General features: G+C 42.4%; 1 protein-coding gene across 1 annotated transcript in view; it reads right to left on the minus strand.

Moving 5' to 3' along the window:
• DNAH9 (dynein axonemal heavy chain 9) overlaps positions 1–13,758 on the minus strand; it is a 213,083-nt gene that overhangs the window by 154,680 nt on the left and 44,645 nt on the right. Inside the window, exons 22-28 of the mRNA XM_063120447.1 lie at positions 10,274–10,431; positions 8,305–8,443; positions 7,491–7,778; positions 6,806–7,016; positions 4,158–4,285; positions 2,002–2,110; positions 626–773 (exon numbers count right to left, since the gene is read on the minus strand). Of these exons, the coding sequence (XP_062976517.1) occupies positions 626–773; positions 2,002–2,110; positions 4,158–4,285; positions 6,806–7,016; positions 7,491–7,778; positions 8,305–8,443; positions 10,274–10,431 (1,181 nt within the window). The remainder of the gene's footprint in view (positions 1–625; positions 774–2,001; positions 2,111–4,157; positions 4,286–6,805; positions 7,017–7,490; positions 7,779–8,304; positions 8,444–10,273; positions 10,432–13,758) is intronic.

The raw sequence follows: 13,758 nt of genomic DNA on the forward strand, positions 1-13,758 counted from the left end.
TTGCTGCCATCTTCGGCTGTGTGCAGGAGAAGCAGTGGATTCAAAACAGCCCACTGAATGGGCTACATGCACGCTGTTTACTTCCTCTTTTGAAAGAGGAATTAATGAGGGACCAAAGCACAGGCGGAGAAGCAACAGTAAGGAAATGCGACCCACCCATTCACCCGCGTGATGATGCTCATGGTCATGTGAATAACCCTGCATGTATAGTATAGTTCTGCTGTAAGACTTTTCTGTCAGTAGGTGTCACTATAGTGCTTCTGCACAGCTAACGGTTAATGGCAAATTAGTATTCACTTTTGATGCTTGTACTCTACTCTTCCTCCAAAGGTCTTGGAGAAGCTTATATCCATATAAAGAGACATCCTTTGGGGACAGTCATACTTCATTCATTTTCTGTGACAAGGAGGAAGAATGCTTTCCAGTTCCACAGGGATGACACCGAACGCAAACAAGAAACTATCTCGGGAAACTAGAGCAAATCAGCCGCACCACAGGAGGCATTTGCAAACATGTGTTGTTGTTTTAATACAAATTATTAAAAGCTCATGTGGGATTGTGCATGCAGTAAACTAATGTGGCTTTTCCATTGTGTCAACTCACCCTTAGTGCTGTGGAACTGTACCTGGTTCTAAGGGTGTCCAGACAAACTGGCAAATACTTGTCAAACAAAATTGTCAGGTTTGCTCGTTCAGACTGGATTTCTCGTCTATCTATCCAGCTACTCACAGGGGGATTCCATCCCAGGTCAGCTGGATTGATGTAAAGGATCCCTGAAGATGTAAAGCATCAAAGTTAGCAACAAAGTTGTCCATTGTTCCACACCTAAATTAGAGGTAACTAAAAGGCAATGATCACCAGTGATTACGCAGGAACAAGATCACCTGTGCCTTTGGACAAGGCATCTCCCTTTGGCCCAGAAACTTATCATTGTTTAATTCTACCTTGTGCACTAAATAAAATTGCCACCTGTCATCCTCTTGGCACTGCTATCTCATCTATCCTATTCTAATCAGTGCAATGGAGGAAGCTGGACACCTTGCCCGCTCATCTATCTTTTGATTGACTGTTACACTGCCAATGTGGCTTTTTGCTCATTTAAGAATCTGAATCCATGCACAAGAAATAAAGCAGGAATCTACAAAAGATAACTCCAGCACATCTACAATGTGAGAACAGGTAGCAACTATCTGGAAAAAAATACAGGAAAAGCATCCTACATCGTTATTACTTTAGCCACCATCCATGGATCATCAGGCAAGGTATTCATTGCTGAGCAGTGACAGGCTAGGAAATATGCTCTGCAGGCAGGTAATTTAATGCAAAAACTCAAATCTCATGCAAAACTCAAGGATCACATACATAAAGACAGCTGCTGCATTCACTATTGCCTCTTATAGGCAAGGAGAAGACAGGACAAGAATTGAGGAGGCGCATACACCACCATATACAAAAGTGCAAATCTCATTTGGCAAGCAAATGGTGGTATTATTATCATTATCATCATCATCATCATCATCATCATCATCATCACTATTATCACCATCTTTTAAAGTGTCCAATTTTTTTTTAATGCTGTACAGAGATTAAAAGACAAAACAAGCCCTGCCCACAGGCTCACAATCTAATGGACATGATATGAAATTAAAAGGACTAGGGAAGGATAAGGAATACTTCTTGTGATAGGGAATTCCACATACATACAGGGCATCATCACCGAGAAAACCTTCGTGTGCATTGCCAGCTTAGATCAGAGCTACAGAAACTCTTTCAGCCTGAGGGTCAAACTTAATTTTGGAAAAGCTCATTCTACTGGTGGACAGAGCCAAACCCTTGGAGGCAAGGGAAGGCAGGAACCAATTGATGCTGTGGTGAAGGGGGTGTAGTCAACAAAATTCCTGTCTTAAATGCTGCTTTCACGAGGCTTAGGTTAGAGCAAACCCCTTCATTTTCTACCAAAGCAAAGGAAATGCCACCCTCTTTCTCTCTCCTGCCCTCTACCTGCTCTGGAGACAGTAGCTGGGGTGGCGGTTCGCAGGTGACTGATCTCAAACAGCAGCCTCATGGTGGGATTGAGAGGAATCCTTTCATTGCTTGCTAAAGTCAGCACCTGCAAAAGGGTAGATTTAGTTAGGCTGGGAACACAAACAGCACTGTGAGCCACACCAACCTCTGTGAAACACGTTAGGAACTCAGGTTGGCATTTTATTTATTCATACAAATATTTATACCCTGCTTTGCCTCTCCGAACAGGAGTCATAAAAACAACAAGAATCCATGATTAAAACGCAATTACCTAACCAAAAGCAACATCAAGACAGAAACACAAAGAGCCAAAACTAACAATAAATTAAACCAGGCAAGAGCAGAATCAAATGCTTGTGCAAAGAGAAATGTCTTCAGTTGCCAGGGGAACACAGATAGAGAGGAGGATAAGCTGACCTCTTGCGATAGGGAATTCCACATTCGGGGGGCATCATCACAGAGAAAGCCTTCTTGCGCATTGCCATCAGCTGTTGCCTGGAAGGCAATGGCATACACAAGAGGGGCAAAACGGCTGATCATAGAGGATGGGCAGATTCACATGCAAGGAGACAGCCCTTCAAGTATTATTATTATTATTATTATTATTATTATTATTATTATTTAATTTATTTATTTATATAGCACCATCAATGTACATGGTGCTGTACAGAGTAAAACAGTAAAACAGTAAATAGCAAGACCCTGCCGCTTAGGCTTACATTCTAATTAAATCATGGTAAAACAATAAGGAGGGGAAGAGAATTCAAACAGGCACAGGGTAGGGTAAACAGGCACAGGATAGGGTAAAACTAACAGTATAAAGTCCAAACAACATCAAGTTTTAAAAGTTTTAGGAAAGAGAAAGGTTTTTAGCTGAGCTTTAAAAGCTGCGATTGAACTTGTAGATCTCAAATGTTCTGGAAGAGCGTTCCAGGCGTAAGGGGCAGCAGAAGAAAATGGACGAAGCCGAGTAAGGGAAGTAGAGGCCCTTGGGCAGGCGAGAAACATGGCATCAGAGGAGCGAAGAGCACGAGCGGGGCAATAGTGTGAGATGAGAGAGGAGAGATAGGAAGGAGCTAGACCGTGAAAAGCTTTGAAGTAGCCTAGATAATAACCAGCACTTTGAATTGCACTTGGAAAGAGACTGGTAGCGAGTGCAGATGATGCAAATAAGGGTCACATGATCTCAGCACTTTGCCACAGACAAAATTTTAGCAGCCACATTCTACAAAAGTTGAAATTCCCAAGAGGTTTTCAAGGACAGCCCCATGTAGAGTACATTACAGGAGTCCCTAAAACACCAAAAATCTCTATGGAAGGGAACTTATCACTTTGAATGGAAATCCTAAAGCTTTCTCCAACCCTTCGCCTTGGTTCTTCACAGCATGAGAATAACTCAACTTTACGCATAACCCTGTAGATACATGCCCTTTGTAGATTCTGGAGTTTAACTTCACCAGAAAGAAATGAGAAATGGCTTGCTAATTCTCCTCCTACAGGAATCCCAGAAAGAACACTGGGATTAACAATTGAAAACTGTTACCCAGAGGACCTTCTCTTCTGCTGCTCCCAGACTGTGGAATGGCCTGCCGGAGGAGACTCGTCAACTTAACAGTCTACTAGCATTCAAGAAAGATATAAAGATTGATCTCTTCCGGCAGGCCTATCCAGTGGAATATTAAGTTGTTTTTAAAATGTTTTTAGGACGTTTTTAACAATGTATATTATGTTTTAATTGAGCATTATGTATTTTATCATTTATTGTTGTTCCCTGCCTCGATCAAAATGGAGAGGCAGGTTATTATTATTATTATTATTATTATTATTATTATTATCATCATCATCATCATCATCATCATCACTTGCATATTTCAGTATTCACCTCCAACAGCAAAAGTGTCTCTTGCACTATTTGGAGACATTCTTCTAAAAACTTACAAAAGGTAACATTTCCTGGTTATAATTTCTTGTGCCTGAAATTGTGGTTTTTCCCCAGGTTCTTGAAACAAAGGAAATTATGAAGATTTTCAACAGCAATTTCATTCCACAGTTTACACGTGTCTGCATTTTTGCAAAGGGCAGGTTATCCTATATACCCAAGAATAATTGTTATCGTTGTACCTGTGTCTTACCTTATTATCATCCATGACAGTATTGAGAGACTCAATCCACATCGGATCAATATCACCATCCAGCACAATCCATTTGGGGCCATCATGTGTAATATTAGCTAAGTCTCGCATAATCGATGAGAACAATCCTAAAGAGATCACAGGCACTCATTCGAATTCTCAAAGGAACCAATGTGCTCACTCTTTAATAACTTACAAGGATTTTATTCAGCTTGCATGCAAATGAGCGAAGCAAAAACCAAATGCAGTTAGTTAAATCTCACAATTCCAAAAAACAACAGGATATGAATGGAATCTTCTTTTTTGAAGTAATTAATAATTGTGGTAAAATAATCTCACTGAAAATAATACCACAATACTTCTGGGAATGATTATGAACAAAAATATGAGAGAGAGAGAGAGAGAGAGAGAGAGAGAGAGAGAGAGACAGACAGACAGACAGACAGACAGAAAACTCTGGGGACTTCACTCAGTATAACAAGGGAAAGAAAGCAGTGATTTTGAAAAGCATTTTACTATGACTTTGTTCTTCACCCACTAATTGACATTACCTTCAGAGATACAACATAGCTATACCCAAGGTTCACAAGTTAGATTGCAGAGCAGTCACACATCTCCATGCCCACAAACTTTCTGTTTGTGCAACATGCTAATTCCTCTGAAAAATCCCTTGCGAATGCTGCTGGTACACCCGAAGTGCTTGGGTACTGAGGACATTAACTATCTAGTGAATACCTGTATCTATCCTACACTGTGTGCATACATGTCATGGTGTGGTGTAGTGGCTAAAGTGTTGGACTGGGAGTTGGGAGATCCGGGTTCTAGTCCCCACTTGGCCATGGAAACCCACTGGGTGACTTTGGGCCAGTCAGCCCAACCTACCTCACAAGGTTGTTGTTGTGAGGATAAAATGGAGAGGAGGATTCTGTACATCGCCTTGGATTCCTTGGAGGAAGACAGGCGGGATATAAATGTAATAAATAAATAAATAAATGGTACAAGCAGATATTTGTGAAGGCTTAAATTATTATTATTATTATTATTATTATTATTATTATTATTATATTTATTTGTATCCCGCCTTTTGCCCAATGCTGGGCCTCAAGGTGGCCTAAATCCAACTTCAGCTCATGCAATGGAACTTCCTTGTCTTTTCCTCCCTCCTACAACCCCTTGTGCACCCCAAATCTACTCCAAAGGGTCCCCTAGATTTGGGATGTGTGCATTTTCGTTCCATTGGCAAAACAAGACCGCTGGATGCAAGCCAAAATGTCAATATATACCAAAATGTCAATATATACCCATGTCTACAGTTAATATGTGATACAGCCCAGGGCCATTGTAAATTTCTGCCCTCGCTGTATCTTCTAGGGATTTTATCTTTCCAGGATGGCCGATATGCGTATATTCTCCTCAGGGTCCCAGTTGAAAACTTGAACCACACCCCAGCTATCAGTCTGCAATTGTGCAAATCACAGGCACAATTTGCACCAAATAAGCATATTACAGCCACAATTCATGCAAATTAAGGAAATTACAGCTGAAAATTTGCTAAAATTACACAAATTTAAGGGGGGGAACCAAGAAGAGTTCCCAGATTTGGGGGGAAAGCCCACGGCTCAGCTCACAAATGCAAACCAAGATGGGAGTTCTGGGAAAATCTGGCAAGCCTAAAATGGGCCAGATTTCCCCACAACAGCCATCCCTACCTGATACACCCTCGCTATCCAGGGGCTGGAGTACTGGAGTTTCAAAGTCCCACAGCGCAAGGAGGGTGCCAAAATGGTAAGGTTATTACTCAGGGTTCTTCCCAACCTACTTTAAATGTAGAGGATCAACACAGTGAAATTGGTCCAAGGGAATATCTTAAGCCAGCGAGGCAAGTGAAAGATCAGAAAGCCGAAGTATACATGACTCAGGGGTGGGAGTGAAGTGGGTCTGGAAATGCTTAATCAGTGCATTAGAGATCATGGAGTAGCCAGGGAGCTCCACACCCCATAACTAAGTAGAAGCTCACAAGCCAGAGCAAAGACAGAGAAATGTGACCAGACAAGGCCTTCGATTGCAAGTTGATGTACTCTCTCCCCGTCTGATCTCAAGCAAGATCAAAAGCATGCTAATCCAGAGGTTGAGGTTGCATCCTGTGGCCACCCCACCCTTCCATCAGGTCGCAAAGGCCACTTTCTTGTCCTATTTACGCTTCAGAGCCAATAAAGTGTAGAAGCATGCAATGTATGGGCAAAGTTCTTTTTTGTTATAAAAAAAAAAGTGAGTGATTTGTGAAGTGGATTATGGGTAAGAGGAACAATTTTCAAATGCAAGCAAATTAAGAAAAGAAAAATGTCTCTGGAGAGTCTGCAAGGAAGTCCAGATGAGAAAAGTGCTAGACCAATAGCAGCCACGCTGCACCAACACACCAGAGAGCAACGGAGTTATTACATTTCATGAGAGCCTCATCTATGAAAACAGAAAGAGCCAGAGACATGCAAGAGAAAATGCTGGAAAGGCTCTAGCTCATTATGAGAAATATCTTGCACTTGCAAAAAAAAAAAAAAAACCCCTCTCAAAGCAAAACATTTAGGGTACTCTGCAAGATGAATGAATAATGCCTCTCTAATTCGATTTTTAAGATGTGAGAATGTTCTTACCATCTTTCCACTCTCTCGTTGAAGGATTAATGATACCAAAGAGTTCATCATTGGTAACTGCTTTTGGATTGAGATCAGTCCAAACAGGGCGCCGCTTCATGATATGGTAGGTCTTGTTTAGGGATTTTAGCACCTGAGACTTGCCGGTGCCTGCGTTGCCCACCACGAAGACTGAGTGCCGGACTGCCAGGAGCTCTTCGAGCTGCACCACCTGCACAAAATGCCGATGAGGAAAGTACACCCCACTGTGAACAAAAGCAGCCCCACAGCACCCCACTTTACTAACCATACACAACCCCTCACACAATGAAAAATTCAGAATGCAGAAGCATAGAAAGACATTCTAAAGTTGAACTATGGCATCCCACAATGTGAGGAATCATTTTGATTCTGCCAGTGTCAGCCATTATCAACACTGGCAGAAACAAAATGGTTCCTCACAATGTGGAATATGAACAGCCAAAAAGCTTGGATAGAAAAACCCTCAAATAACAACAGAGGAGCACACTAAGGAACAAACAGTGACAAACCTAAACAAATGACAATGCAAAAAACTGCAGCAGAGATACACACAGCCACTTAGACACTTTTTTTACAACAGGCCCGGGGGGGGGGGGGGGGCGGGTTTAAAGAGAAGTAAGAAAATACCAAAGCTCTGGCTATAGTCTGAAAATCATGGGCTTACTTTAAGCACAAAGTTGTCCTCCGGCTGAAGTTTGAGTTCCAGCACAGCTTGTTTGACAAAGGATTCAAAACCAAGGTCTCGCTTTCTGGGGACATCCAAAGCAGGAAAGAGATCCCCAATCAAACCCATAAACACTGGCATGTCATCGGTCACAATCTTGGGGATGTTGAAGTCCCGAAGAGAGCGCATCAACACCTGGTCTTCAGGGCGGTCCGGGTCTCCTCTCTTGAGGGATCCGGCAACAACGAGGACTGATTTAATTGCACGTAATCCCCAGTCATAGTGATCCTAATTGGGGGTGGGGGTGGGGAGAGAGGGAAGAGAATAATTAATCTGTACATAGCCCACACACCAAATCCTGCAGATCGCAGCAGGTTATCAAAGGAGCAGAACCTAACCTTCATCTTATTCTTACTTTGATCCTTGGCTTCCTGCTGGAAGGGCTTGAAAGCCCAACCTCCCTAGGCAGCAATCAATCAATACTGAACCAATGAGGTGAAAAAAGTGAAGCAAAGGGATGGAATCCTAATAGGCTTGACCCAGAAATCCTGAGAACTAGTGTTGTGCTTGAAAGATCTCAACTCTAGGAACAGCAGGACTCCGACAGGCCCACCTTCTCTGTGTTCCCATGAACTGGGCAAAGGAAAGTAATCCACAGAGGAACAAGGACATCAAGGAGAACCACCGTTCCCATTTCACAGGCTAAAATATCCTTGAAAGGAAAGATATAAATGTATGCAGAACAAGTCAGTCACAAAGCTCATGTTTGTCTGAATTGTTAGCTGACATGGTACAACTAATGAAACCTACTTACCTGCTTGGAGAGCAGTTCTTTGCAGAGCTGATACAGGGTGATGAACTTTCTAGCTAAGAGACGGGCTTCTATGAATCCTTCTGCCACCAGCATAATTTCGCAGATCAGTTCAAAGTCTGGCACAACCATTGCACACGGCCTAGGAGAAAAGCCCACAGATGTAATCAAACTACACAGGAAGTTGCCTTATGCCAGGTTAGACTAGCTGTCCATCTAGCCCAATACTGTTGCTTCTGGCTGGCATTGCCTCTCCAAGGTCTCAAGCAGGGAAGGCTCTTCCCTGTCTCCAGCTACCTGATCCTTTTCATAAAACTGGGAGGTGCCAGGGATTGAAACTGGAACTTTCTGCATGCAAAGCATGTGCAGTACATTGAGCTATATAATCCCTCCCCTACATCTGTACTCTGAATGCATTGGGCCAAAAGGTAAAAGCCAATGTAAGTCCTACTTAGAGTAGACCCAATGAAATGAACAGGACAAGTTCAGATGGGACCATTTAGTCCAGCATTCCATTCACACAGTGGCCAATCAGCTATTGACTAGGAACCCACAAGCAGGACTTAAGTCACATTCATTTCAATGGGTCTAATCTAAGTAGGACTTGTTTTGGATTTTATCCAAACTGAAACACCGAGATCCACAGATTAGTTTATGAGGACTCAGATAAAACAAGAAGTCCACTGGTATGCTCCAGTGACATTTTAGACCAGCTCAGATGCCTGATGGTGATCAAATTATGGCTTTCTTGGGATTTTCTGCATATCACTCCCCTGACTTTTAACTCTGTTAAAGCTGTTCTCCCTGACCAACTTCAGCAATGACATAATAGTCACACTTAGGGCCTTGCTAGATCTACCTGGGAATCCGTGCTGGAGGAGGTGTAAAAGCAGGCTATCCCGCAGAGGCCCCACCCTTCACGGTCCACACATCCTGTGGCCCATCCTAGCTCCGGAGGGGGGTCGGTGCGGGAGGTTGTTGCGGGTGTAGCGCTGTCGGCACGAGCACGGGACGCAGCGCAACACCGGCCACATTTCCTGGATTTTTTTTCTTCCGCGGTACAATTTGCGCAAGTGCGAAAGACCGCAATCCGCGGTGGGTTGGCGGCAGCCACACACTTTTCCGTTCGTCCGTTCGTGCGCAAAGCGGTGCAGTTGTTTTTTTTAAAAAAAGAGCCGGCGCCATGCCGCTCTCACAGCTGCAGACAGGACGCTAATGGCAGAGGAGCTCAGGCCGAAACCACTGGCCACCCCCCTTAGCATACCTTCTGCCTGACCGCTGACCTCACGGGGAACCACACTGACCTCATATCTCGCCACACCTCCGCCACCCGCATCGACATTAGAGCACGCCAGCAGGAAATACTGGGCTTAAAGGGGTTTCGGAAAAACCGCCACCACAGAGGTTTCAGCTCACAATGAGCACGGATGTTGGTGAACGTCATGCGGCCCTCTAATGACGACGGTATGTATCGCGTGATAAAGCCCCATCTAGCAAGGCCCTAAGTCTTTCATGGAATGTACATAGAGAAGCAACAGCCCTACCAGCTTACATGATCAAGGCCTGAAGGAAAGCACAAATTGACACACTTTATATAACCTATGGACTGCAGACCCATCCAGGATTTGGTACTTTCATTCAAGGACTAAACCCTGGAAGCAGTACACACTGCTTGTTTCCCTTGCTCTTGCCAAGGCAGGACAATCATGATGGAGGAAGATCCCTATGTAGGACATTGTGATCAACAGTAAGGTATGTGGAGCGAGAGGATCCGAAATTAATTTCCATAGTAGTTATGACAAATCAGCAGGTTACTACTTCTCGGCCTTAGTTTCCCTTCCCTGACATGGAAACACTGTCTTACCATGTAGGAGTAAAGCAGGGGGAAATGAGGCAAACACTTTTAACACACTGCAATGAGCTTCAGTCAGAAATGTGATAAAATCGAAGAGAAATTAGATCTGTGTCTTACCTGAAAAGAGCTTTCAAATTCTCAGGCAACTCTGTACGACCTGCGTAGCCAGGATTCATGGTAATGAAAATACCAACAGATGGAACCAATTTAATATCTTCCCCGAGGAAATTAAAATTCTGTTTTTTGTCTCTTATAGCATCCTGTATGCTTTTCACCTGGAAATGAGAGAAAATGGGGCTGTTCATAAGAACCCCACCCCCTTACAGCAAACCGGCACAGCACATTTAACAAAATGTGCCAAAGCTTTATAAAAAGGGACAATATGGTGCACATTAGGACTGAGCACATGTCTACACTGCAGCATATCATAGCTGGAAAATGCCTGCTGCTAGTTGAAAGGTTCTGCTCCACCTTTGTAGATGAATGCTATTAAAACCACTGCCATGTTATGAGTCAATCCTACTTTTATGCAGCACTGGACTCTCTCTCTCTCTCTTTTTAAAAGGCTGCTCTTTGTCAAAATAATAATAATAATAATAATAATAATAATAATAATATATTTCATACCCGCCTCTCTGATTGGATCGAGGCAGGGAACAACAGCAAGCATAAAACACAGAAAATACTGATTAAAAACATAGTATACACTGTTAAAAAAAATCCTAAAAGCATACTAAAAGCATCCTAAAATTCTACTAGCTAGGGAGCAGCAGAAGAGAAGGTCCTCTGGGTAGTGGTTTTCAGCCTAGTCTGAAGTAAATTCTTCCCAGAGGGCCTGAGTGTGTGGGGCAGATTGTACGGGAGAAAGCAATCCCACAAGTAGCCTGGACCCAAACCACGTAGGGCTTTACATGGATCAAACCCTCCTCGATCACAATACAACCAAGGACTCATCTAACCCAGCATCCTGTTTCCGAAAGTGGCCAGCCAGCTGCTTCCAGAAAGCCCAGAAGCAGAGTGCAAAGATAACAGCCTGCTTCCATTTTTAGCATTGCCTCTAATAATGCCTAATGTGAAAATTGTCTGTTTTTACCATCCTTGCACACTGATTTGACATTGTCACTGAGCTATCCACCACAATCCAAAGACCACTTTCCTGTAGGGTTATGCATGATTAGGATTTATTTTATTTTAATTTTTGCCACAATGTGCGCTTCAATTTACACTTATGTACACTTATTACACATATTAAATGCCATCTGCCATTTTGTTTCCCATTGGCTCTATTTTTTAGAGTTCTTCATTGTTGGTTGAAACTATGGTTTTCGCCATCATGAATAATTTATTATTCACAAACCTGACCATCTCACTGCTCATCTCTAACTCCAGATCATTTATGAATATTAAATAGCACCAGTATCAATATAGATTCTTCTTCTTCTTACTCCCAACACTGAGATTTTTGCATATTTCCAATCCTTATTTATTTATTTATTTATTTTATTTTATTTTATTACATTTATATACCGCCCCCCAGCCGAAGCTCTCTGGGCAGTTTACAACAATTAAAAAGAGTAGACATTAAAAGTATACAAAAAATTTAAAAAACATAAAAACAGTATAAAAACAACAACAGTATTCATTTAAAACAACAATTCTGGGGTCCATTAAAACAAACTTAACGTTATTAAATGCTGTTAAAATGCTGTTAAAATGCCTGGGAGAAGAGAAAGGTCTTGACCTGGCGCCGAAAAGATAACAACGTTGGCGCCAGGCAATCCTTACCAATTGGCCTTTTTTAAACATTTTAACTATGGGGTACCACAGGGCACTATCCCATCCACAATGTTATTTAATATCTATATGCACCCATTGGGAGCAGTCATCAAGAGATTTGGGCCAGATGTCACCAGTATGGTGATGACACCCAGCTCTATTTCTCTGTGACAATTGAATCAGGAGAGGCTGTGCTCATTCTGAACAGTGCCTCGATGCTGTTATGGCTTGGATGAGGGCTAATAAACTGAATCCTATGGGCTGGCAATTCTCTAGTCGGGGAATAGGGCTGTTGTTCTGGATGGGGTTACACTCTCTCTGAAGGAGCAGGTTTATAGTTTGGGGGTGCTCCTGGATCCAGCTTTTTCACTGAAGGCCTAGGTATCCTAGATGGCCTAGTGCACCCATTTCCATCTTTGGTTAGTATGCCAACTATGGGCCTTCCTGGATTGGGATAGCCTAACCACAGTGATCCATACACTGGTAACCACACAATTAGACTACTGCAATGTGCTCTATGTGGAGCTATTCTGTAAATGAGGAGGGTCGCATTAGCACACGTAAAGCCATGTGGGAAGCTGCATCCTACTAACAGCTTTAGCATATTGGGCTGCCTGTACCCAACTGCGATTCTAGCAACCACGCACGTGGTTGCTTAAATATAGAAAGTAGGCCAAAATGCCATACTCACACTGGAAAATGCAGCAACAAAACTCAGCCTGGGTTTGTTGAGGTAGGAATGAGGAAGCTGGTGACAATCACCAGGTCAGATCCCAGACCAGGACTATTCCAAACTAGCCTGGACTGTGCTACTTGTATTGAGTCACTTGATGCTGAGATAAAAGGAATGTAAATACTTCATGCCATCTAAAATGTATCTTGATAGCACACATTTGTCCCAGTGTATAATGGTTATCCAACAATCACAGGCATATGCTCATGGCAAAAAAACCTATTAAACAAAACACCCACTGCTTTGGGCCCACAACGTTATACACTAGTTATCTAAGGTATAATTTTAATTGACCTGAATGTTAAGTGAGGTTTTGTGAGTTGCTGCCTTGAATATTGAATGGCAAAAGCAATGCATCTGCTATTAACATATTTCCCTTTACTCGCTAACTTTATGCCTTGCCTGTTTCATCTTGCTGAACAGCTCATACCGCATGACCACAAGTGGATCATGTGACTATTATCTATGGGGAGCATAATCTCATGAACATTTTTCCTGTTGGGCTATTTACTGAGAGGAGGAAAGGATCAACACCATTTTATTAGCTTAATCTCAATATTAATAGGCTGTCTTCAAACACAAACAATTAATTACAATTCCAAGACACTCATACTTCACACACACACAAAAACCTCAGCCAATTTTTTCCCCTATATTTACATTCCAATCATTTATTTAAAACTGTTCTGATGGATTTTTAATTTCATTTCAATTTATTCATTTAATTCATTTAATTTAATTTCAATAGCCTAATTTTATTTCAATAGTCTAAGTAACCAGACTTCTCCGTCCTAGCTCCTTCTAGATGTTTTAGACGACAACTTCCAGAATCTATTACCATTGGCCATGCTGTCTCGGGCTGAAGGGAACGAAAGCCCAAATCATCTGGAGGGCACCAAGTCCGGAAAAGCCTTCAGTGTGGTGGCCCCCTTCCTACGGAATTTCCTGCCTTTGGAGGTCAGGCAGGCGCCAACATTGTATTGCTTTCAGCACCTCCTGAAAACTTTGTTGTCCCAGGAAGCTTTACCTGAATGACCAGCCACGGTTTTATCTAAACCTTGTTCTTTTAAAAATGTGGTTTTTAATGTTGTTT

Source organism: Elgaria multicarinata, chromosome 3 (assembly GCF_023053635.1).
Source record: "Elgaria multicarinata webbii isolate HBS135686 ecotype San Diego chromosome 3, rElgMul1.1.pri, whole genome shotgun sequence".
Lineage (NCBI taxonomy): Eukaryota > Metazoa > Chordata > Lepidosauria > Squamata > Anguidae > Elgaria > Elgaria multicarinata.